This window comes from Zingiber officinale, chromosome 8A, assembly GCF_018446385.1.
Source record: "Zingiber officinale cultivar Zhangliang chromosome 8A, Zo_v1.1, whole genome shotgun sequence".
Classification (NCBI taxonomy): Eukaryota; Viridiplantae; Streptophyta; class Magnoliopsida; order Zingiberales; family Zingiberaceae; genus Zingiber; species Zingiber officinale.
The window spans coordinates 8,069,919-8,092,958 of NC_056000.1; the positions used below are offsets into that span (position 1 = coordinate 8,069,919).

Below are 23,040 nucleotides of genomic sequence, written 5' to 3' on the forward strand. Positions count from 1 at the left end.
AATAATGTGTCAATTTCAAAGCTCAAACTCTTACACTGATCAATCAAATGTCATTTGTGCGCAGGTCAATCGAACAAGACAAAACTCCTACCACGACCTCGCAATTCTTACAATTGATTTCTTCCTTCCCCGGTGCTATCCATGTCTTCCCTCACCGGAAAGAGGCACAACCTCAGCGAGCGGCGACGGCAGGGGACTGGGGAGCGGCGACGTTCGGCAGAGCGGGCACGTCGGTCGCAACCTCAGCCACGGGTCAACGCACCGCAAGTGGAACACGTGCCCGCACTCCGGCAGCACGCGCACCACGTCCGACTCCTTGTAATCCGACAAGCAAATCGAGCAGCACGCCGCCGCCGGCGCGCTGCCACTGATCCCCGCCACCTTCGCCTGCGCGTACCGCATCTTCGGGTAGCTCTTCAACGTCGCTTCGTCGACGCCGCCCTCCACGTCCACAGCCGGCGCCGCGCCGTCTGCTGCTGCTGCTGCAGTGTTGGCCCGAGTACAGAAATAGGAAGCGAGAGTAAGCGTGGTGATGAGGACGAGCATGCCGATGGAGACGCCGATGCCGTAGCCGAAGCCCCCGATCTTGTCGGATACGAACACGCCGGCGCCGCTGGGCGCGGTGGCGTTCTCCATCAAAGATTGCTTATTGAGCGTCCACAGCTATTAATCAGAGAAGGTAATTATTACATTCTGGAGAAGATTTGCACCAGATGAAGCTTCTGCGTCCAGGGAGTTAAGATCTGAGAACAGAGCTGGAATTAGCTGAGTTGACTGCATGGGGGAACATGAAGGAAGAAGCAAAAGCTTGATCGGCTTGAGGATGGATTCATATAATAAACTGAAATAATAATAAATTAAACAAGTTGTTGCATTAATGTAGATTTTTAAAATAGAAGTCATGATGCATATGTGATCGTGTTCCATAGAGTTGCAATGGAGATGATATCTGGATATGTATGAAATTTGCTTGACTCTATGTTTTTATCTACCGCCATTTGTGCAGTTGATGGATGCTGCCAGATGAGATTTCGTGCTCTTTCTTGGTTTCATATTCACAACAGCCTTGTTTTCTTGTAATTTGGTCCTACTGACCTCGTCAACTAAAAGATTTTTTCTTTTTTTTTGAAGGAACGTCATTTTAACTTGTAGGAGGAATTAAACCAGGGCTACCATTCGGCATACTGCATCGTACCCGGTCGTGCCCCTTTCCTTCGATAATATTTATGATTGAGTAAAAATAATAATAATATGTAGACCTCCTGTGGGGAAGGTGAACTTGAATGCTGCAAAATGGGAAAAAAAAAATCAGGAGCGGCCAGTCAGGATTTAACCTGGTTCGATCTTACGGCATGCGGGCTCCTTCCATGTGCTTAGTTCTATTATATGAGATAAACATAAGTATGAAGCCTTCCGGCTCCAACTTCTTTCGACGTGTGGCTCACGTTGCACTTCACGCACAATGACCACCGTCCCTTGAATACTTTTACACAAAAATCATCCCTTATTATTATTTTCCTCAAAAGTATCTTCTTGAATTTTTAAAATTAAAATAATACTTTACTATGTTTATAATCTTTAAAATACTCTTATTCCATCTGCTTATAGGACATTTGCCCCACCACTTTTGTCTTCCCATTGATAATTTGTATGAATAAGCCATTTTTAGTTAATCTTTCTATAATCAATTTATCCGCCCGGGTTATATTTGCCAGACTACTGCCTCTCCAGTCCCACGTTTGATTTGTAACCGACCTCCGGGAGCCACAAATTGGCCGTCCCCTTTTGACTGCAAATGTTTTCTCAGAAAAGAATAAGATTTTAAATAAGACCAACTCCCCAGTTGACTCCATGTAGTCAATCGCATAGTAAATAAACCAAGAATTCGTTAACAAATGTTCAAACTCGCTCCGATCGAACAACATTTTCTCAACAGCATCTAAAACATCACTTGAAACATAACTAGAAACGGGATGTAATGGTGTAAAGCCAATCCAAGCATTAACCAAACAATGCACAAGAAATGTAATTCAAAGGTAGGCGCAGATGGTCATAACTAGTATGAAGCTGCTAAGCACATTGCATTGCTGATATTGTACCAGAATTTAGTAAGTACCAATAGCAAAATGCAACAAAGCAAGTTTGAGGATTCAATACTAAGTATTCTGCCTATTGCTGTGCACATTGCACTCTCTGGGCACCACCTCCTTGGAGATCATCCTCTTCATAAGCTTCTTGTGCCTGAGCTTGCTTCCTTCGCATTTCTTCCTCAATATTAACATCATATAACGTTGTTTCTTCGCACTCATCCAGCTCCATATCGGTCATCTGTGAATGGGGCCTTGGTGGGAGTACTGCCTCGAGAGCTTTGCGTTGTTCTGGTGCTAATGAATCAGGAAAATCAACATTAAAATGGATGTACAGCTTCCCCTTCATGAAGGGCCTCTGATACATAGGCATCCCCTCATCATTTATCGCTTTGAATTGATCTGCATCAATCATTAATTTTCAAGCAGCAAGGATGCGTTAGAACCAATAACAGAAACAAATATAAACAGATTTATAGCAGAGTTTTTGAAAAAAAAAAAAAAATACTGACACAGGGTTAAACTTCAATGCTTACCGGGCTTTACAACTTCACCAGGGTTTGATTTGATAAGCAATTGTCGGTTATCTAAGTGGGTCAAAACAAATTGGAAGCCACAAAGTGCTTCAGTGAGAGACAGATTGTGCTCATAATAGAGATCGTCTCCCTTTCTCTTAAACTTGGGGTGTTCCTTTTGTTGAAGGACAAATATAATATCTCCAGTCACCGTCTCAGGCTGCAAAACCATAAGCAATCATCATTAGATTCAATTTCTATTGAGTTGGATTGGGCTATTTGAATCGCTCAAATGCAACGGGAGTAGAACATACTGCTTCATCTGCCTCTCCAGGGAAGGTAACCTTCTGGCCGTTCTGCATACCCTTCTCAACCACAACCTCCATTACTTTCTTTTCCTGCACAACTTTCTCACCTTTACATTCTGGACATCTATCCTTCTCATCGATCGTTTCCCCAGTTCCCTTACACTCATTGCAAGGATGCTGCATTTGCTGGATCATGCCAGGCCCTAACTGCCGAATTGTTACCTTCATACCGGAACCTTGACAGCCAGAGCACTTCGTCGAAACACCAGACTTTGAACCTTTCCTGCAGAAAATTAAAACAAGAGTAAACACTCTTGTGCTAAAAAATCTTTGATATTAGCAATTGCCACAATTGCAACCACAACAGACAACTCACCCACTGCATTTTTGGCAAATGACGTTCCGAGAAAGAGAGAGCTTCTTTGAAGTTCCATTGTACAGGTCTTCCAAAGACACCTTAAGGGGATGGATGACATCCTCTCCCCTCCTTTGCCTGCGTCCTCGGCTGCTTCCACCTCCTGCTCAACAAATTATTGAGGCACATTAGCACACAACTTCTGTTGTTAACTGAAAGAACTCAAAACATACCTCCAAAAGGACTTCCTCCAAAAAATGACTCAAAGATATCAAATGGATTGTGATCACCGCTGCCACCACCCATTCCCTCCTTGAGAGCATCTTCTCCATACTGATCATAGATTTCACGCTTCTCGGGGTCACTTAGAACCTCATAAGCCTGGGCCAACTCCTTGAACTGTAAAAGCATACAATAGATCATTATCATCATCTCAATCTTCATAGTAAAATTAGTTAATTGAATTATCAATTAAGAGATTTAGAACAGAACAATCCATACAACAATAACCAAGTCTTATCCCACTAGATGAGATCGGCTACATAAATCCTTCTACGTCATTAGACTCTATCACCTACTATATCACCATCTATATTTAAAAAAATTCTATCTTATTTTATTTTCACTAATCAAATTATTATTATTTTTTTATCAATGTGCATATCTAATCGTAATTTCATATTATCTAACTAGAGTATTTATTGGTCGTTATATGTCCATACCATCTTAAACATGTCTCTTGGAGTTTTCTTTAAATAGTGCTACATCGACTTTCTCCCGACCCATGGAGGATAAAAACCAACACAACTTTAAAAATTCTAAGTGAGAAATCTATGCATCCCAGGGATTGTGAAAAACCTACATCAGAAGTTTGCTTGTTTGCAACAAATCAAATATTGAACTCCTCCAAGGGACAGACTGAACTACTGTTACTAGAACCTAGTGAGATGAGGGGAAAACTAGGGTTCCTCTAGATTGATCAGAAAACATGGTTAGGAGGCATCTAAAAACTATGGCCGAATGGGAAAAATGCAGAAATTGCATCGTATGCTCAAAATCATTATGTAAAAGAGGAATCTTTCGCGTGTTTTTTTCCGATCTCTAAGTGATAAATTTGAATGAGGTCTCATACAAGAAAATTCTTAAATTAGAACATGAGAAACGAACCAACTTTTCGAAATTAGCATCCAATTCATTCACGGGTAAACATTAGTAGCATAGCTGCATAAAAAGCTAACACACAAATGGCAGTGGGCGGATAAAAAGAAACAACAAATGACAGAACAATAAAACTACATGCATATAAACACAGATCGCGTCGACGACCTTCTGAAGAAAGATCAGCAAATCCTTACCTTCTCGGGATCGCCACCCTTATCAGGATGGTTCTTGATAGCAGCCTTCCGATAGGCCTTCTTGAGATCCTCTTGCGAAGCCGTCTTCGGCACCCCAAGGATCTCGTAGTACTTGGTGTTGTCGCTCTTCTTCGGCGCCCTCCCAAACATCTTGCCGACGAATCCTTAATCGATCAAACAAAACCAAGAACAAACGAAACGAGGAGCCGCAAGATTAGCACCGCAGTCCGGAAGCAGCTGATACAATGCCACAGCAGCTATCACGGTCGCAGAGGCAAGGAAACCGCGCGCTCGAGAAAACTCTATCGATGGGAGGCAGGAAGGGCCAACCCGGAAGATAATATGGCGTCGGTGATAGATTTCGGGTCCAGAAGACTCCAGAAGGAGACGATTCATCGAGTTAGTGTCCGGGGGAAGAGCATTGACCGTATGATCTGTGATGGACAGTCGGATTACGGTGTTCTAGAGGTTTCTAATCGTCCTTGTTCCATGTGGAGGATGCCTCCGTCCGCCCAACCACCCGTTTTATCGGTTTAATATAGCGCTCAAATTTGACCGTACTGAACAATCGAGAGCCGTCGAAGTTGACTTGACTTTTCATGTTTCACGCTAAAGTTTTATGAGAAGAAAATTTGAATTGGTTAACAAGTCGGGTGGGGTCCATAAAATTCTAGTTATGAAAGCATCGAAGCCCATAAAATTTTATCTATAAATGGATTGATCCATCCTCTAAACCGTACGTTATAATCCAAAGGATCGGTACTCTCAACTGAGGCAATGGCATGCCATGATTTTATTTTGGTCGCTTTTTACCTGTGAAATCTGATCAAGTCAACTTGCCTACTCAATTGATTTACCGTTCATGACATCTGCGTTAGTTATACTGCTGTAAAACTAAGTTAACAGGAAGATCCTCGACGTTTAAATCAACAAATTGGATCAAAGCATTTCGTCCTTGATTAACTTAATTGATGTTTTCTCAAAAGCTAAACATGATTTGACGATCGACAGCAAAATATTAAATATTTTATTTACTAAACCAAGACAAACTGAAAGGTGCAGGTTTTACTTCGTCTGTGACACGGTGCTCCAACCATATGCTGTCATTCCTTTCTTACAAAGGGAAATATTGCGCAGGTCTTAGAAGGAAAGTAACATGCCGTTTTATTATTCACCATTCCGCTTCCAGACGCATGGCGTTTGTCTAAGAAAGCCCCTTCTTATTGTCAGCCCAAACATTATCCCATGAAGCACTAGTCTTAGGGCCCTTGAGGAAATTCTGGCCAGCACGGTCGAGCAATTTGCCCTGTCCCAGTTGCTTATGTTTGTTAGACTTTGTTCGGAAGCCCAGTATCCTGAATACAAATCTCGCAAGCTCGCCATATAACATTCCAGATCGATCGAAAAGCTATAGGTGTTAAACAATTGGTCAACAATCTCCAGTAAAAGTAAAGATAGAGACAAATTTGGCTAAAAATAAAAAGAAAACTTACCTGGAGAAGAGCAGTCATGAACAAATGAAAGGCCTGAGTATTCTGATCGATGAGTATAGCAACTCGACCAAAGAAACTCACAACGCCTTGCATCTAGAAAACACATTTCCAAACCGTAAGCAGAATAATAACAACCAGTTAGCATTGTGCTGAAACAGAGAGATAATTCCAAGTTGGTTTTGATAAAACTAAACAGATAAGTTTACAATGACAAATTTCTCTTACCACACGAAGAAGGGACATCCAGAAACTTGGCGGGGATGGTGGGGAACCAAATGGATTATTTGGATCTTGGTTACCATAAGGACCTCCCATGCTCATGCCATAACCGCCTATAGGGCCACCAAAAGGTCCAAAACCGCTATTGTACATGCCACCTCCATACATTCCAGAACCTCCATACAAACCCCCATGGCTGGAGTACATATTGTTACCATAAAGACTGCCGTATGATCCAAGACCCCCATAGGAGCTGTACATGTTAGAACCATAGCTCGAATTGTATATACTTGATCCATAACCTACAATACAATAGGAGCTTCAAGGCATAATGGTGTTGAAAAAAAAAACAATTTGAAGAATATCCTGACATGGTACCTCCATAATTGGCCCCATTGGTTTGCCATGGCCTTGCTGGAACAGGCATTGTTAGAGTACTGTTGGTAGTAGTGACATTCCTGTCAATGGTTGGAACAACTTCACCAGGTTTTGCAGTTCCGGATGCTTCAACAATATCACTAGTGCTGCCAGAAGATGGGGGCTTAAATGGCCCAGGACCTGATGAACCACCAGCTCTTTCCCAGGGCTTTGGAGGTGGAGCACCTGCAGAGAGAGAGAGAGAAAAAAAATTGCAATTCAATTCACAATTTTTTGCATTTGTGAATCCACAAATAAACAGTTGGAGGCTTGATCTAATTTCTGTATCCTTACACTTGACCATAACATTATATTTTGTATACATTTTTTTTTTTAAAAAAAGAAGGTAGATCTGATGTAAGAATTCGCAGTCAGTAGAATGCTGAGTCATATCTCATAGAATGAGAGTGGTGGTTGAACAAGATTAGCAGCTGTGTAACATTCAGAAGCTATGTATGACCGATTTCTCAAACTTAAGAAGACCAGTTGATATTTTAGATTAAATAGACAATATAAATTTAGATGCTAATGTCTTAGCAGACAATATACTATCCAATACTTCACCTTTAGAATAAAAAATTAATTATGACAAATAACCAAATCGTAACTCAGAGCTCAAAGTGAGTAAAACTCTGAGGTTACAAGGGAGCAGCACCTTTGTTCAGATTTATTTATTAGAAAATAAATAAATATTAATCAAGCACACATTTTTATGTTTTATCTTGTTTGAGATTGAACTCACCACAATCTTTTTACCAAGCTTAAGTAGACACAATGTTATCCTTATTAGCTATCCAATATTCAATCCAGGAAATAACTGAAACTTATTTTTAGATAACTTGACACAAATAATATCATAAATAAATAAACATGAACTTTGTATATGAGTATACGATTATATTATATTCTTTTATAGCATAGACAAACAATATAAGACCAAAGAGAAATCCTAGAAAAGAGTGTAAACTAGTATATTCATGAATATAAGCTAAGTTCACAAGAGTAAAGTCTTCAAGATTATTCATTAATTTTATCAAGCAAAAAAAAAAATGCTCAACCTTTTTATTTATTTCTCATAGTGATCAAGCATAAATCTGCTTTTATTGAATTATAAGATTGTTCACAATGCTTGGCTCATTTAGATCCATTAATGATCACTTGATTTCCATAGTCCATTCAAATTTAGGCTTACTATGGTCACATAGATGGCAAAGGTGATGATCATTAAAAAGATTCAACAAAACATGCAACCCAGACTTATGGCCAGAAATCAGAATACAGAAGGTCTTGTACAGCAAACATCAGCAGGTTAATGAGAAGCCGTATGTCTATAGCAAAGCAACCATTTCTGGCTACCCTGGACACTATAGTTACTAATGAGTTGTCTTGGTATAATGAATGTAGCATTAGTACAGTTGCTTTCCGATATCTGCAACATTACAATGTAATTAGACTAATAGCAAATAATAACTGATTTATCAGTAACCTAGTGACCTATATAGTAGGCAGACTAACCAGACAATCTCATCGAAAAGTCAAATTATTCTAGTTTCATTGAATTTTATAAAGGAGAATTTTGTAGGCAGAAACACGTCTAACAGGAAACCCAAAAAGTGTGCTTAACGATAACAGAAAGTACCAGAGGTGAACCTATAATATTACAATTAGGTAAACCAAGCCTCGAACTCTTTTCATGATTGAGGGAATTGGAGAAAGGAACGCAGGGAAAGGAATTGAACTACTTGTTTAAGAAGCTCAAATAAATAAGGGAGAGGCCAGGAGCGTATGTCTTTACTTTCATCTTCACCCTTTCTCTCCCTTGCTCAAATCCCAATCAGGAATCAGATATACCAAGGATCCGTAGAAAGATGGGAAAACAAACCTTGAAATCCATTTGGAATATCAAGACCCAAGAATTCCAAAAGTAAGACCTTTCTTTTGAGTTATCCTAATTTCATCCACTTTCGCATACACGCTACCTCTACATGTATCGGAATCGATATATCAAGCATGCGAAACCTAAGATTAGATTCGAACAGCATATAGAAAAAATCGATCGAAACCCTAATAAGATCCTTGCACAACGGCTTCAAAAATACAGGGAAGAATGCAAGATTACCTGAGCGGGGAAAAAAAAAGAGAGGAGAAAGTAACCAAAGAATCACCAACCTGCAAGTGGAGAATTGGATCCCATGTCGATGGCACAGCGAAATCCACATAAAGTGCCCACTACAATCGCATCGTCCTTCCCCCCCTCACCTTTACTCCTCTTTCTCCATCCGACAAAACCGACGGCCGACGAGGAAATCGCCGACCGCTTCGCCCCACCAGTGCGCGAAAAAATAATACGTCTAGTGATTCATTATTCAGACCCCTTCCGAACCGATACGAATAGCATCATGATTAGGGATGGCAATTTTCCCCGCGGGTTTGGGGCCCCGCGGGGAAAACCCGAAATGGGGATGGAGATTCCCGATTTTTCGGGGATGGGTTGGGTTTGGGGCGGATATGGGAATGCTATCCCCATCCCCGAACCCGCCCCGAATATTATTATTATTAATATTAATAAATAATAATATGATTTTTTAAAAAAATACTAATAATAGTGTTAATATTAATATTAAAATTTTCGAAAATATTATTAATAATAATATTATTGATATTGATATTAATATTAATATTATTATTAATAATTATTATTAAATAATAATAATAATAATATAAATTAATTTAGAAATGGGGCGGGGATGGGGAATCCCCGAACCCGAAAAAATGGAAACGGGGCGGGGATGGGAATGGCAAACCCGACCCCGCCCCGCCCCGCCCCGCCCCGTTGCCATCCCTAATCATGATTCAGATCCTATTGATCTGGAGTTCGAATTTTAATAAAATCGAGATAAATAATTTTTTTTTAATGTTAGTTACTATTTCAAAATTAATAATCGTTTATGATTTATCTTCTCCCCGTATTATCCAGAGACAAATTGATGAAGATATTAGGGATAAATGTATTCATTTTTTTTTTTCAACAATGATTCATATCCCATTGGGCACTTTAGCTAATGCGGTCGGATTAAACTGATCCATAATTACCGCTATGGACTGGATGAGCATCATCAATTTTTTTGATAGTTTTAAATAATAAAAATGAAATTCTTTAAACAAGTAGTGAAAATTTAAAAGAAGATTCTAGTTTTTTGAAAATATTAAAATAGTACACTTTTAAAAACCAAAATACATTTCATATCTAAGTTCTTTTCAATATCTTATCAGTGTTATTTATTCAATAATTAATAATAATAATTGGCCTATTAATTGGTTAGAGCGTTTGCTAATAACGCAACCTTCAAAACATGCATGGGCCATTAAAATTTTCTAATAGTTCGATTTAAATAACATATTTTAATTATTTTTAATTCAATGTACTGGCCTATTAGCTCAGTTGGTTAGAGCGTCGTGCTAATAACGCGAAGGTCGCAGGTTCGAAACCTGCATGGGCCATTATATTTTTTCTAATAGTTTTATATATATACTATATTTGAATAAATTTTAATTACTTTAACGCGCTGGCCTATTAGCTCAGTTGGTTAGAGCGTCGTGCTAATAACGCGAAGGTCGCAGGTTCGAAACCTGCATGGGCCATTATATTTATTTCTAACAGTTTGATAGAAATACTATATTTGAATAAATTTTAATTATTCTAACGCGCTGGCCTATTAGCTCAGTTGGTTAGAGCGTCGTGCTAATAACGCGAAGGTCGCAGGTTCGAAACCTGCATAGGCCATTATGTTTTTTCTAATAGATTGATATAAATAGTATATTTAAATAATTTTTAATTAACCTAACGCACTGGCCTATTAGCTCAGTTGGTTAGAGCGTCGTGCTAATAACGCGAAGGTCGCAGGTTCGAAACCTGCATGGGCCATTATATTTTTTCTAATAGTTTTATATAAATACTATATTTGAATAAATATTTAATTATTTTAACGCGCTGGCCTATTAGCTCAGTTGGTTAGAGCGTCGTGCTAATAACGCGAAGGTCGCAGGTTCGAAACCTGCATGGGCCATAATATTTATTTCTAACAGTTTGATAGAAATACTATATTTGAATAAATTTTAATTATTCTAACGCGCTGGCCTATTAGCTCAGTTGGTTAGAGCGTCGTGCTAATAACGCGAAGGTCGCAGGTTCGAAACCTGCGTAGGCCATTATATTTTTTCTAATAGATTGATATAAATAGTATATTTAAATAATTTTTAATTAACCTAACGCACTGGCCTATTAGCTCAGTTGGTTTGAGCGTCGTGCTAATAACGCGAAGGTCGCAGGTTCGAAACCTTCATGGTCCATTATATTTATTTCTAATAGTTTGATAGAAATAATATATTTAAACAAATTTTAAAGAACTTAATGCATTGACCTATTAGCTCAGTTGTTTAGAGCGTGGTGCTAATAACGCAAATGTCGCAGATTCGAAACCTGCATGAGCCATTTTATTATTTCGAATTGTTAACTTAACATATAAAAAACTTTATTTTGTTCTTTATAACATTCCAAATGACCTGCCTATTAGTTCTGTTAATAAATAATATGTCGCAGGTTTGAGAGTTGAGACCTGCATGAGGTGACCTAATAAGTCGCAGGTTCCAAAATGGGCTTTTCTGAGATTCTTTTTACTATTTGGTCCATTTTTTTTATTGAAATTTCAGTTGGTTATTGGCATCGTAGAAACCTTTGACGAAACACATAATATTTCATTTAAAGTAGTTTTTATAAAAAAAAAATATCTGCCCTAATCGTGTAGTTAATAAAGTCTCTATATTACTCTAAAAAAAAAATAGTGTCCCAATATCTTAAATCCTATTGAATCAGTATGGTTAACAGTTTAAAATCATTTTAATTATTTAGAATTCAAATCACGGCCCTTAAATTATAACCTAATGTTCCGACTTAATTAGATAACTTAATCCTGCTTAATTCAAAATCTAAATATTGTCATGATATAAACGAAATATATAAATTGATCGATGCAAATCCAAGTGTTTTAAAAGTCAACCACTCGAGAAGTCTTCCACACACTAGTGTCAAATTCGGGAGCAGATCCAATCACAATTGGATTATGATCGTGATCCAATCGTAATTGATTATGATTTCTCATTGAATTTGTCATCCCCATTAAATTATAGTTTGGGTCGAAGGGTACGGCCGGATCTCACCTGGAGGTCGTCCCTCACTCGACTCCTGGTAACTTGGACATTTACCTACTTTCGACTGCCTCTGTCCGTCCGGTCTAATCTAAACTATAATATGATGGGGATGATAAACTTAAAAAAAGATCACATATAATTATGAGAGGATCATGATGATTACGATCTAACCACAATTGAATCCGATCCATATTTCAATTCATTTTTTCATGGACCAGGAGATCTGGTCTCACCCAATTCAGTCCGACTCAATCCATGGAGAAATTGGTCCGATTCATTCAGATTTGAAGCATTTTATCTTGACAAAAATTAATTCGCTGTCAAAATTATGAATTTATCATTTTATCTAATTTTGTGGTGAATAACTTATTTCAACTCTTTTAATTATTTGGCATGATTCGTAAAATTTATATTTTTGGAAAACCCTAAGCCCATTTTTGTTCCAGCGTCTGTCCTGCAACCGCCGCGCTCCTCCCTGGTGCTCCCTTCCTCTCGCGATCTCTGTCTCACTGCCGTCCTGCTGCTGTCGCCCGCCTCAGTCTTCCGTCCACCCGGCTCCGTGGGTCATTGTCCTATCTCTCGCAGGTCAGTCCTCCCATCCTCTTGCTCCGTCGCAGGCCAAATCTCCCCCTCTCGATCTCCTCTCCTCTGCCCTCTTCTCTCCGTCGACATAGTTCTTCTTCAACTCTGTCGCAGCAGGATTAGGTGATAGAATCTTTTTTTTTTGTAGTGGATGTATGTTTTGGAAGTATGTGTATTCATCACTTATTTTGGTCAAACATTTTATGATTTTGTTGGAAGAAGAATTTTCTGGATTTAGATGTTCGAAGATCTGGATACGAGTCCTTCAGAAATTGTTTAGATGGAATAATAAATAGCTTTAGACACAATTTTTCATTAAATTTTAGTTTGCTTTATCATCTCAGACAGCCATTTTAACTCTTGAGCTAAGTCGTCTCATACTCTCATGTTTCAGGAAAGAGGAATTCAATCAATTTAGGAAAATGAATGCATTATTTTCTCAAAGATTGTCCACAGGTTTGTGCCACCTCGCTCTGTGCTATTTCTCATCAAATCATTTTTATTATTGTCATTCTTATTCTGTCTTGTTTTATTTTATATTCTGTGTTCATGGAAATGGTCAGTTGGTCCATTTGAATCCATGTTTAACGATTTTGTTCGAGTAAATGAGATGAAAGATAGATAATTATATGGTTCAATGTAAAAGTTATTTTTCAGTAATGAGTTGGCCTTCACTTTTCCATGGCTGGGAAAATTCTTCTTTGTCGTTACCAGTATTTGGGTCATTTATAAGAATGCCCTTAATCTTTATTGCAAAGGGGTGCCATTGTATAGATTACAGATGCTTGAATGCATGTGAAGCCTTTGGTTTGTTAAATGATCTTTTCACTCTAGATGATAGGATTGAATTCATAAGTTGATGATTTGCAACTGTGAGAGTCCAATAAACTACTTACTGACTTGACATATGCACTCAGAAAGTGGGTTCTTATGCGATGTCGGAGTTTCTACATGGTTCCTATTTGTCTTACAACTTTTGCTATCTGACTTTTGGGTATAAGCATTTATGCATGATCATTGATGGAAACATCATAATTTTATTTTATTGCGTTTTTCAAAATGAAGGTAAAGGTCAAATCCTCTTGGATTTGTTAAATCTGTTTGATATGTAGCCATTGATATGAATCATTTAGAGTCAAAATTGATAGGAGACTAAATTTTGTTTAATGTGACTCAGTGATTTGAAACTATCTAGATAATAGGAATAAGTAACCTTATTTAGACTTTGATAGCCTACCCTAAATAGTTGAGACTCCTAGCTCATCGTTGTAGGTAATTTAGTTTTTTTTAAGAAATATTCTCGGTTACAGTTTTGGGAGGAAAGCCAATATATATTACTATGTAAATCATCAAATGAATATCATACTTAGTTGACTATATTTTGAAATAATTCTTGTAGTTTTGACTATAGTTATATGTTAACCTTAACAATGCTACGTTCAGTGATTTTACATTTAAAATAAAGTTCCAAACCTATCAATCAGTTGTGAGACAGTTTTCTCATAGAGTTGAAAATATTTTTGCATTAGATCAATGTGACATTGATTAGTCTGCTTCATGTGTTATTAAGCAAAATATGGTACTTCACATCATCTTAACATCTGTGCGTACATATGTAGTTGGGCGTTCTCTATTTGGGAGCTTTGGCAACAATTTGTTAGATACAAAGCCTTCTTTCGAGACAATAGGCAAGCTAAATTATCAGTATATCTTCTCTCAGGTATCCTAATGATCTCTTACTGTTCCTTTATTCCTTTATGGTAAATGTTTATGCTGCACTATGATATATTATATTTTCATTTTGCATGTATATAATAGATTTTCTGGATTTTTTTTTGCCAAAACTGACATGTCCAAATTGTTGTGTTTCTCTCTCTCTCTCTTTTTTTTTTTTGTTGTTGTTGTTAGCTTTTAAATAAACTGTACAGGCTTATTAACTCAGGAGACTTCCTCCTATAAAGTGACAAAACTACAAATTCCCCAAACATAACTGACTTTTTAAAACCTTGTGATATTGACTTTGATAGAATGCTCTGTTTAATTCTTGAATATACGACTGCTAAGAAACACACATCAGCTACTGTTTTACTAAAGCAGTAAACTCATGTTTCTTATTCATTGATAGTCTCTACCATTATTCTAGCTACTCTTCAGACACCACATAAGTAGTTTTTTATCTTGATACTAGTAGCTATTCCTCTGAATCCTCTCCACCCGGTCAGAACTTCCAAATAATGTCTCTCCTACCTTTCTAGCTCGACCACTAGCCTATTGTCTGTTACTCGTGAACCTTTGCGATTAGTGAAATGCAAAAAATGAATGAAAGAAAGATTGGTGAGAATGAGAATTTTTTAAAGAATGCCTTTGAATTTCAAGATACTATTAGCATCTTATATATCAATTCGACTTTTCTTCTAGATTAGGGAATATTAATAAGGATTTATTAAATGCCCTAGTTGGTTTCTGAAAGAAGCAGATTTGTTACAAACGATTTTCCTTCAGAAATTTATTGGCACCCTTTCCACGTGCTAGATTTTAGTTGTCTAATCATTGTCTCTAAATTTATGGAAACATAATATCTTCCAATTGCCCCAAAATTTTCTTCATTCATCTACAAAGTTACAGATCAATGACAAAAGAACTATAAAACAAGAAACATTTGAGGTATGAGGTGTGTTTTGGAGTTGAAATTCTGTACGTCTGAACATGTCTTTTCCATGCCTTGATCGCATGCACTAATGGTCAGTAGTTACCCATAATTTATTTCTTTTGTATTAGTTTAGGGACAAGTTAGCAGGGATGTTGGGATGAGCGAATTGCCTTTTCGCTATAAGAAACATTTTATCTATAAATAATTTGTGAATTAAGAAATGCTGAGGCTTCACTTTCTCTTTGTTGCAGCAACAAAGATCATTCATACAGATGAGGACTAAACTCAAGGTGGTCGACAACTCTGGTGCAAGACGAGTGATGTGCATACAAGCTCTGAAAGGAAAGCGTGGAGCCCGACTCGGTGACACTATAATAGCATCGGTCAAGGAAGCAGCACCTCGCGGTAAAGTAAAAAAGGGGGACGTTGTTTATGGCGTAGTGGTACGTGCTGCCATGCAGAAGGGACGCTGTGATGGCAGCGACATCAAGTTTGATGATAATGCCGTCGTCCTCGTCAACAAACAGGGAGAGCCCATCGGCACTCGGGTTTATGGGCCAGTACCCCATGAGCTTAGGAAGAAGAAGCACATCAAGATTCTAACCTTGGCGGAGTGCCTAGCTTGAATATCTCATATCTTGCCATGCCCCCCTTTGACTTATGTTCAGGGTTTTGCTAGCTAATTCAATTCTGGCTCGAGAGATCTTTCTATGGGATTTGTGTTCATGCAACCATAAACATGATAATGGGATTTGTGTTCTTTCAGTCTAGCCGTTTCACAATCTGTGATCGAAAAGTATTCATAAATTATTCTCATCTTACGCACTCGAATTCTTCCTCTCATCATCATTCCCTTTTTTCCATAGCCTGAAACGAAGAGCCCTGTGCTCCAGCATCTTCTCCACCTCCTCGATCGGCAGGCCTTTCGTCTCCGGCACGCACGCGATGACAAAAACTAAAGCCACCACGGATATCACTCCAAATATTAGGAAGGTCCACGAGGCCCCGATCGCTTCGGTCAGGGAGAGAAAAGATTGTGCGACGATCAAGTTGGAGATCCAGTTTGCCGTCGCCGCGATCCCGCCGCAAACTCCTCTGAATCTCAATGGGTAAATCTCCGAGTTGACGATCCACGGCACGGTCCCCATCCCCGGGGAGAAGAAGATGATGTAGAGCGCCAAGCCTATGAGAGCCAGCCACCCGTACCGGCTCGGGCATCCTCTCGTGTACCACAGCCTGCTCTCTCCGTGACACAAGTCCTTCACCGTGGAGTTTGAGATCAAGCATGCTCCCGGATTCAGCTGCAGATTTACGATCACACTCTTACACACCAAAATGCAGATGATTAGGACTAAAGTTGCGATCGCACCTTATCGGCCGAAGCAGCGCAAAATCCACAGTCAGGAGAAGACGCCGTCAAGCACTTCATACAGTCCCAACTACTGCTACCGCTACCGGCCGAATCGTAAGCCGGGCAAGTGTAGCCCCCAAAGCGGGCCGTTTCCTGCCGGCCGATCGCCGGCGAACTCGAAGTCGTCTTGTGAAACACCGTCGACAGAAGCCCCAGCGAGAGCACGACGCCGCACAGACTCACGATCAGGAGCCGCCGCCTCCCCGTCCGATCGATTAGGTAGATGCTGACGATGGATCCCAGGGCGTTGAGGCCGGACGTGACGAGGGAGAGCGCGAGGGCGGTCTGGTTGGAAGCGAAGCCGGCCAATTGAACGATCGTCGGGCTGTAGTACATGACGGTGTTGATGCCCACGAATTGCTGGAACACCTGGAGTCCCACGCCTGCGACGAGCCCTCTTCGCACCGTCTTGGTCTTTAAGAGCTTGCCGATGTTGATCTTCTCCGACGAGCCTCCTTCTTCGATCTCGGCCTCCACGGATTCTTTCAGGGCTCTGATTTCGTACTCCAGCTCGTTGGTTGGATAGATTTTGCGAAGTATGGCTTCGGCTTCTTCTACCCTTCGCTGAAGATTACGAAAATTGATTAGGGTTTCCATACTTTCTTTCAATTGTATTTGAAAACAGAGACAAAATTACCTTTCGATAAAGCCACCTTGGTGATTCAGGAAGTAACAGCATCAGAACAAATTGTACCATGGCTGGAATCGCAGCAACTCCAAGCATCCATCTCCATGTTCCTGGTGCCTGAAAAAAGAAAGAAAGAAAGAAAGAAAACATCATCATCATCATTATTTGTTATTATTTTGAGTGACGTACTGATTCTTTACCTTTGTGAAGGCCAAGTTGATGAGATAAGAGAGAAACTGTCCCCCGGTGATGAGGAAGCCATTCGTGCTGACGAGAGCGCCGCGGATGCCGGCCGGCGAGGCTTCCGATATATAAAGCGGCGACGTCATCGAGGCCATGCCCACGCCGAGCCCAACGAAGACGCGGCCCACGATTAAGACCCCCGGATTGGGCGCCGAGGCCATGATCACGGAGCCGACGAAGAAGAGGAAGTCCGCCACCAAAATCGCGCTCCGCCTCCCGAGCCGGTCGTTGGCCCAACCGCCAATCGCCGCTCCGATGATCGCTCCGGCCACCGCCGTGCTCACGATGCTCTCCTGTAAGTGCCTTCCGCGTTATTTCACCTTCGACGGCGATGGCAAATCTAGGGCTCGTTTGTTATCTTGATCAAGTAGATAATTCTAGGGTTCATTTCATCACCTGAAGCCATGTCTTTCTATCCACTGACGAGAAATCGTCTCGAATGTAAAGTAATGCTCCCGAAATCACACCTAACGAACAAGGATCAAAGCTCTATGTTTTAGCTTACTTTGTCAGAAATTTGCAGACTCAAGAATCTAATTATCCATCAGATCAGATCTAACCCTTTCAGATTTCAGAGGGAGAAAAAGGTTCAAACAAATTACGAAAGCATAGAAGAAACCAAGAGATTACCAGTATCATAACCAAAGAGTAGGCCTCCAATTCCTGCAGAGAAGGCCAACCTAAGCACATAAGGGTTCCTCCAGGCCAAGGAGAAACACTCCCTGAAGGCAGAGGCATCTGCTTGATGAACTGTTCCTCCTTCCATGATGGCTTGCAATTGAAGAAAAACAAGAAAAGAGAGATCTTCAAGTGAGCATATACAGTGGCAACAAGTCAACATCAAGAAGGACGTGCAGCTCTGTTTGATTGCACAAGTCCACACTTTGGAGTGATATGATCTTTTGACCTTCTTTCACCACAGATTGGAAAAGAAATATTTTTAAAAGGAGAAGAAGAATCTAGTGAATGAGGCTTTGTCTGCGGCATGGCTTTGGCTTCTTGCTCTCGACGACCTCATGTAACTACCACGAGTTATCTGGTTTGAACTCTCCAGCTGCCAAATTGCAGCACGATTCTTTGAGGCCTTCAATTATTGGTTGATGATTTTAGTGTTGCTCGATCCAATTGAACTCTCGTAAGAGGATCAATATCTTTGTCTCGGCTCCAAGCATGCGAAGACAAACATGAAAAGACCTTTATCCAGATTTTCTTGTTTCTTCTAGTTATTTATGCATAATATCCAGCACGTCACACCCTCAGAGCAACCAATGCTAAAATTCACACAAAAAAAATACATCGGCATTTAATAATATACTGGAAACTTTATTTGAACAAAAATCTAAATTGTTTTGTATTGTATACAAATTCAATTAGACAAACCCGTTATTTGGAAGAAATGATAAAAAATAACAAATAGCAACGAGAAAATGACCTGTAATACAAATAAAATAGAATCAAATTGTAAAGAACTTGCTACTTGTTAAACGAATATGAGGAATATCATTTTCTATATGTCTTATTACATGATAGATTTGTAGGTATATAGAGATCCTTAATTAATTATGATTAATTATATTCATAGTCTATTTTTATATGTACATTAATACCTCCTCAATCTTAACGTGAAAAATCATTAAATAACTTGACGTTATAGACAAGATTTTGAGATCGTCGAGGTGGATGAGATTTGATAAAAATGCCTACGATATGAGCTTGTGATGATATAGAAATCAACCGTAAAGTACCATGAATAACATGATGTCATACCAGATGACAATCAATATCAATATATTTTGTATGTTTATGGAAGACATCATAGTGAGCAATCTACAAACACTGTTGTTATCACAAAGGAGTTGGAAAGCAGAAGACAAAGAAACACCTATATCTTGAAGTAATCACCGTAGCCATAAAAGCTCAGAGGTAGTGTTTGCAAGGGATCGATATTTTACTTCAGTACTAGCGCAAGACACAACAATTTATTTCTTGCTACACCTGAAATGAGAAATGTACTTAGAAAGAACAATATCTAGTGGTGTGTCGACTATCAGTTGAGTTACCAGTCCAATCAGCATCAAAATATACTTGCAACTCTAGAGAAGATGAGTGAGAAAAATGTAGCTCATGAAATAAAGTTTCTCGAATGTACTGCAATATGTAAAGAATTGTTGAAAAATGAGTGGTACAAGGGGTTGATATGAACTGACACACAATATGAACAATATAGACAATATTCAATATAGACATCCCCAGCTTCCGTCTCTTCGACTTTCGGACAGGATCAACTAACATAAAGTTAAAGTAATAATTTTGTAGTTAAAGTGCAAAAATTGAAAAAAGTTTAATCTACTTCCCCCTAAACTTAATCTTCCCTTTTCCCCCTTTTGATCGCATAAAAAAATGGGATATCAAGAAAAATCTAAGGGTAACTTTTTCAAAAAACTTTTTGAAAATAATATATATATATATATATGATTTTCAACATTTTGAAAAACTTATCAAGTTTTTGAAAATTTTGAAAAATAATTTTGATAGCAATTAAAAAATTATAATAATTTTAGAAAAAAAATTCTAAGTAAAAAATATTTTTGATGTCACAAAAATAAACATCAATAATTTTTTAAGTTTGCAAAAACTAATTTTGTAGAAATAATTTTGGTAAAGTAAAGCCGATACTTCCAAAAAAATTTTAAGCCTTTAAAAAAAATTCTAAGTTAAAAACATCGAAAAAAATATTTGAGTAACTATTTAAAGTATTATTTAATTACAATTAAATGTCTTATTAGTTAGTCAATTAAATATTTTATTTCATTAATTGACTTTCAGGCTGTGGCGAGACACTAGGCCTTCTTGGTTATTGGAGCAACGACCAGTTTCTAGACAAAGCCTCTTAAGTAAATTCAAACATTTAATTTTATCACTAAAAGCGCTAAGTTCAATTTAGACAAGACTTTGAAACCCAATATAGGTTCCAGCTAACTGGGTTAATCAAAAATCTGTTGGACCCCGTGGGTATTTTGATGTGATCAACCAAGTTAGGTTAGATCTTGCTTGTTATTTGATCCCTGTGTCTAAGTGTGCAGAAACTTAGGAACGTAGGAAGTTGAGCAGACGATGCAGCTAGCGAGAAGGACGGCACGGGAAGGGAGTCTATGGGCTCAGTGCGTCCAAAGGACGAAAGAGCTACGGAAGAGTACACCGGTGGACAAGAAGAACGTGCGCGACATTCGAGGGACGAGAAGCTGAGTCGGAAGCCTGCTCGAGGAGAAGGCCAGAAATTGGGTTCGAGTGAGCCCTATTTCAGTTGACTGAAATCACTCAAGCGATCGGAGCTCCGAAAGAAGAGGAAAAAGAGAAGCTGGAAGTTATTTATACCATGCAGGTTGAAGGCAGTATTTATACCATGCAAGTGGAAGACGCCCTCAACATCATTGAGGGCACCCTCAACATCATTGAGGGCGCCCTCAACATCATTGAGGTGCCTCCATCACCTTGAAGGCGCCTCAGACCAGTCTGAGGCGACTTCAAAGCCATTGGAGGTGCCTTAGACTCAGTTTTCGTGACCGTTTGCAATTGGATAGAGCTTTATCCGATCAAACTGCTTGGAGGCGCCCTCAACCCTCTTTGAGGCGCCTTCAGCATTCACGATAAGATTTCCAGAAGCTATATAAAGACCCCTGGAGCTAGGAAATTAATCAATCAACTCAGTATTCAATTCCTAGCAATAGTTTAGAGCTTTCAGTGTGTAAAAGGCTTCTCCGCCTTCAGAGAAGAAGATCTTTCTCAGCTTTTTCATTGTCTTGGATTAACAACCCCCTGGGTTGTAACCAAGTTAAATTCTCTGTCTCCTCTTTATTTCTGTTAGTTTATTTCTTTATTATTATTACATTTTTTTAGTTGAAAGAAACGAGGAGGGTATTTTTATTGTGCAGACAATTCACCCCTTCTTGCCGCCCCCGCTGCACCAACAAAATCTATTAGGAATATTTTCTGAGAAATTTTTCTAATTTGTCCCTTGTGGTAAGTAAAATACCAGTTCAATTTATTATATTTCCTAATATTTTGATTTTTAACATTTAAGCATGCATGATTTTTCAAGTTCTTTATTTCTTTTTGTAAATTATCATTTTCTAATTTTATTTTATCAAATTCTTCTAATGAACAAGATTTGCTAGAATTAATTTTAACTCTTTAATTTCTTTTTGTAATTTGTAACAATCTTTAGATAATAATTTAACAAATTTAAATAACTTGTTGGGAGGAAGAGATCGTATCTGACTTATCTTGTCGATCTCGTTATCCGTAGCTTTCCCTGAACTACTGCTCTCTTCCGATGTCGCTCCCCCTTCATTGATGCTCCACTTCTGACGATCTGGTCAACATAGAGGACAGCTCACCACCGGGTCAAGAGGATGCGGTCAACCCTCCAGACACGTCATACCGGCAGGTTCGTCTTCTCAGCTTCCAAACAGGATCAAATTCAAATTGATCCTGTCCGAATGGCCGAACCAAAGGACGCTGGGCACGTGGCGCACTTCTAGTAGATGGTGTAGGCCTCCGTCTGGTCGCACGAATCTCCGGCAGACCTGCACAAAAGTCGGGCCGGGAAGGGGTTCCCGGCGGCGACCCTTCGACGCTCAAGTCAGGTAAACGGACAACAAAAGGGTGGCTCCCAAGCTTGTAGAATGCGTACCTCTGGCAAAGAAAGAGGCTCTTTATATAGAGCGATGAAAGAACTAATGCACGTCCCCCGGGGCGCATACGTGTCCGCAGCCCATACCTCGGTGTGTACCTGTCAGAGAGCTTACCTGACACCATACTGCTACAATTCAATCATGTCTTCGATGGGACAACAGAACACCTTGTTGTCAGACTTAGAGTATGGCCGGGCTATAGGACTTGACGGCTGTCAGAAGATGTTCCTACCCTTCACCCACCGCCCGGCCGGGACGTCCGTCCGGCCGACCGGCGTGAATAGCGTCGTCCGGATGACCTTAATTTCCCGCGCCAGCTGGGCGGCGCGCCCATTATGACCTGCCCTCTCTTAGCCCTTCTGCTCAGCCATTTACTACTTCATTGAGCGTCGGAACCCCGACCCCTGTCAGGGCGTCTTTCACTATCAGACGTGTATGGGCAGGCCGACCGGCCTGCCCTTTTGTCATACGTCCAGTCGGTTCACCCTTCTCCGACGGACCACTTGGCCCTCTGACCTCCACGTGGCACTGACCCCTCGTTAGGGGGTCCCGGGCTCTTACCACCGGATCACTTGCCTCCCCCTCGAGTCTAGTCGAAGGAGACGAAGTCCGACTGACTGGACTGCCGATCTGACTGAACAATGATTGCTGCATTGGGCCGATCGGCCAGGCGTAAGGATGCTCATCCGTTCGGCTGTATCTTGTCCATGCCTTTTGTTTTCTTGGCATCCTTGTCCGATGCTCTCCCATTACCCATTACGTGCGCTGCGCACAGTAAGGGGGTTCATTAAATGCGGCCAATATCCTGCTGACACGTGGCGATCGTGCGTTTGTCAGCGTATGGCAGTGGCGTCACTTCCGATGGGACAGCCGCC

The 23,040-nt window shown here is 39.8% G+C and overlaps 5 protein-coding genes and 6 non-coding genes across 12 annotated transcripts; 7 read left to right on the forward strand and 4 right to left on the reverse strand.

Moving 5' to 3' along the window:
- Nucleotides 1–135: 135 nt before the first annotated feature.
- Nucleotides 136–730, reverse strand: LOC122010481 (RING-H2 finger protein ATL70-like). The gene has a single exon (XM_042567022.1). The coding sequence runs from the start codon at nt 634–636 to the stop codon at nt 136–138; it is 501 nt and encodes a 166-aa protein (XP_042422956.1). The 5' UTR covers nt 637–730.
- Nucleotides 731–2,026: 1,296 nt separating this feature from the next.
- On the reverse strand, nt 2,027–4,990 carry LOC122012232 (dnaJ protein homolog). The gene is made up of 6 exons (XM_042568704.1): nt 4,621–4,990; nt 3,499–3,664; nt 3,287–3,428; nt 2,917–3,193; nt 2,624–2,822; nt 2,027–2,489 (listed from the first exon to the last, which is right to left on the reverse strand). The coding sequence occupies exons 1-6, from the start codon at nt 4,768–4,770 to the stop codon at nt 2,170–2,172; spliced, it is 1,254 nt and encodes a 417-aa protein (XP_042424638.1). The 5' UTR covers nt 4,771–4,990; the 3' UTR covers nt 2,027–2,169.
- A 564-nt stretch (nt 4,991–5,554) lies between these two features.
- Nucleotides 5,555–9,128, reverse strand: LOC122012234 (peroxisomal membrane protein 13-like). Of its 2 annotated transcripts, none has more exons than XM_042568707.1 (5): nt 8,869–9,128; nt 6,711–6,935; nt 6,339–6,634; nt 6,114–6,206; nt 5,555–6,028 (listed from the first exon to the last, which is right to left on the reverse strand). In XM_042568707.1, the coding sequence occupies exons 1-5, from the start codon at nt 8,966–8,968 to the stop codon at nt 5,825–5,827; spliced, it is 918 nt and encodes a 305-aa protein (XP_042424641.1). In that variant the 5' UTR covers nt 8,969–9,128; the 3' UTR covers nt 5,555–5,824. The 2 variants fall into 2 exon arrangements, with proteins under 2 accessions (XP_042424641.1, XP_042424642.1); XM_042568708.1 differs by having other exon boundaries at nt 8,919–9,126.
- Nucleotides 9,129–10,176: 1,048 nt separating this feature from the next.
- TRNAI-AAU lies at nt 10,177–10,250 on the forward strand. Its single transcript has one exon. It is a non-coding gene; the product is annotated as a tRNA-Ile (tRNA).
- Nucleotides 10,251–10,317: 67 nt separating this feature from the next.
- On the forward strand, nt 10,318–10,391 carry TRNAI-AAU. The gene has a single exon. It is a non-coding gene; the product is annotated as a tRNA-Ile (tRNA).
- Nucleotides 10,392–10,459: 68 nt separating this feature from the next.
- TRNAI-AAU lies at nt 10,460–10,533 on the forward strand. The gene has a single exon. It is a non-coding gene; the product is annotated as a tRNA-Ile (tRNA).
- Nucleotides 10,534–10,600: 67 nt separating this feature from the next.
- Nucleotides 10,601–10,674, forward strand: TRNAI-AAU. The gene has a single exon. It is a non-coding gene; the product is annotated as a tRNA-Ile (tRNA).
- Nucleotides 10,675–10,742: 68 nt separating this feature from the next.
- On the forward strand, nt 10,743–10,816 carry TRNAI-AAU. Its single transcript has one exon. It is a non-coding gene; the product is annotated as a tRNA-Ile (tRNA).
- A 68-nt stretch (nt 10,817–10,884) lies between these two features.
- On the forward strand, nt 10,885–10,958 carry TRNAI-AAU. The gene has a single exon. It is a non-coding gene; the product is annotated as a tRNA-Ile (tRNA).
- Nucleotides 10,959–12,358: 1,400 nt separating this feature from the next.
- LOC122012235 (50S ribosomal protein HLP, mitochondrial-like) lies at nt 12,359–15,954 on the forward strand. The gene is made up of 4 exons (XM_042568709.1): nt 12,359–12,542; nt 12,934–12,995; nt 14,159–14,259; nt 15,441–15,954. Exons 2-4 carry the CDS (start codon nt 12,962–12,964, stop codon nt 15,813–15,815), a joined length of 510 nt encoding a protein of 169 aa, XP_042424643.1. The 5' UTR covers nt 12,359–12,542; nt 12,934–12,961; the 3' UTR covers nt 15,816–15,954.
- LOC122012233 (probable inositol transporter 2) lies at nt 15,906–18,312 on the reverse strand. Its single transcript, XM_042568706.1, has 6 exons — nt 18,102–18,312; nt 17,868–17,938; nt 17,429–17,764; nt 17,238–17,345; nt 16,559–17,164; nt 15,906–16,490 (listed from the first exon to the last, which is right to left on the reverse strand). Exons 1-6 carry the CDS (start codon nt 18,310–18,312, stop codon nt 16,008–16,010), a joined length of 1,815 nt encoding a protein of 604 aa, XP_042424640.1. The 3' UTR covers nt 15,906–16,007.
- Nucleotides 18,313–23,040: the final 4,728 nt, after the last annotated feature.

What these genes read in the sequence shown, in the direction of transcription:
- LOC122010481 (XM_042567022.1), bottom strand. Translation starts at nt 636, where the DNA reads ATGGAGAACGCCACCGCGCCCAGCGGCGCCGGCGTGTTCGTATCCGAC.
- LOC122012232 (XM_042568704.1), bottom strand. Translation starts at nt 4,770, where the DNA reads ATGTTTGGGAGGGCGCCGAAGAAGAGCGACAACACCAAGTACTACGAG. An exon ending in TGGAGGAAGTCCTTTTGGAG is followed by an intron (nt 3,429 to 3,498) that starts GTATGTTTTGAG and finishes TTTGTTGAGCAG; the next exon opens with GAGGTGGAAGCAGCCGAGGA. An exon ending in ATTTGCCAAAAATGCAGTGG is followed by an intron (nt 3,194 to 3,286) that starts GTGAGTTGTCTG and finishes AATTTTCTGCAG; the next exon opens with GAAAGGTTCAAAGTCTGGTG.
- LOC122012234 (XM_042568707.1), bottom strand. Translation starts at nt 8,968, where the DNA reads ATGTGGATTTCGCTGTGCCATCGACATGGGATCCAATTCTCCACTTGC. An exon ending in CTTTTTTTTTCCCCGCTCAG is followed by an intron (nt 6,936 to 8,868) that starts GTAATCTTGCAT and finishes CTCTCTCTGCAG; the next exon opens with GTGCTCCACCTCCAAAGCCC. An exon ending in TCATGACTGCTCTTCTCCAG is followed by an intron (nt 6,029 to 6,113) that starts GTAAGTTTTCTT and finishes TAACACCTATAG; the next exon opens with CTTTTCGATCGATCTGGAAT.
- LOC122012235 (XM_042568709.1), top strand. Translation starts at nt 12,962, where the DNA reads ATGAATGCATTATTTTCTCAAAGATTGTCCACAG. An exon ending in TTCTCAAAGATTGTCCACAG is followed by an intron (nt 12,996 to 14,158) that starts GTTTGTGCCACC and finishes GTACATATGTAG; the next exon opens with TTGGGCGTTCTCTATTTGGG. An exon ending in ATCAGTATATCTTCTCTCAG is followed by an intron (nt 14,260 to 15,440) that starts GTATCCTAATGA and finishes TCTTTGTTGCAG; the next exon opens with CAACAAAGATCATTCATACA.
- LOC122012233 (XM_042568706.1), bottom strand. Translation starts at nt 18,312, where the DNA reads ATGTTGACTTGTTGCCACTGTATATGCTCACTTGAAGATCTCTCTTTT. An exon ending in ATAGAAAGACATGGCTTCAG is followed by an intron (nt 17,765 to 17,867) that starts GTGATGAAATGA and finishes AGGCACTTACAG; the next exon opens with GAGAGCATCGTGAGCACGGC. An exon ending in CAAGGTGGCTTTATCGAAAG is followed by an intron (nt 17,165 to 17,237) that starts GTAATTTTGTCT and finishes CGTAATCTTCAG; the next exon opens with CGAAGGGTAGAAGAAGCCGA.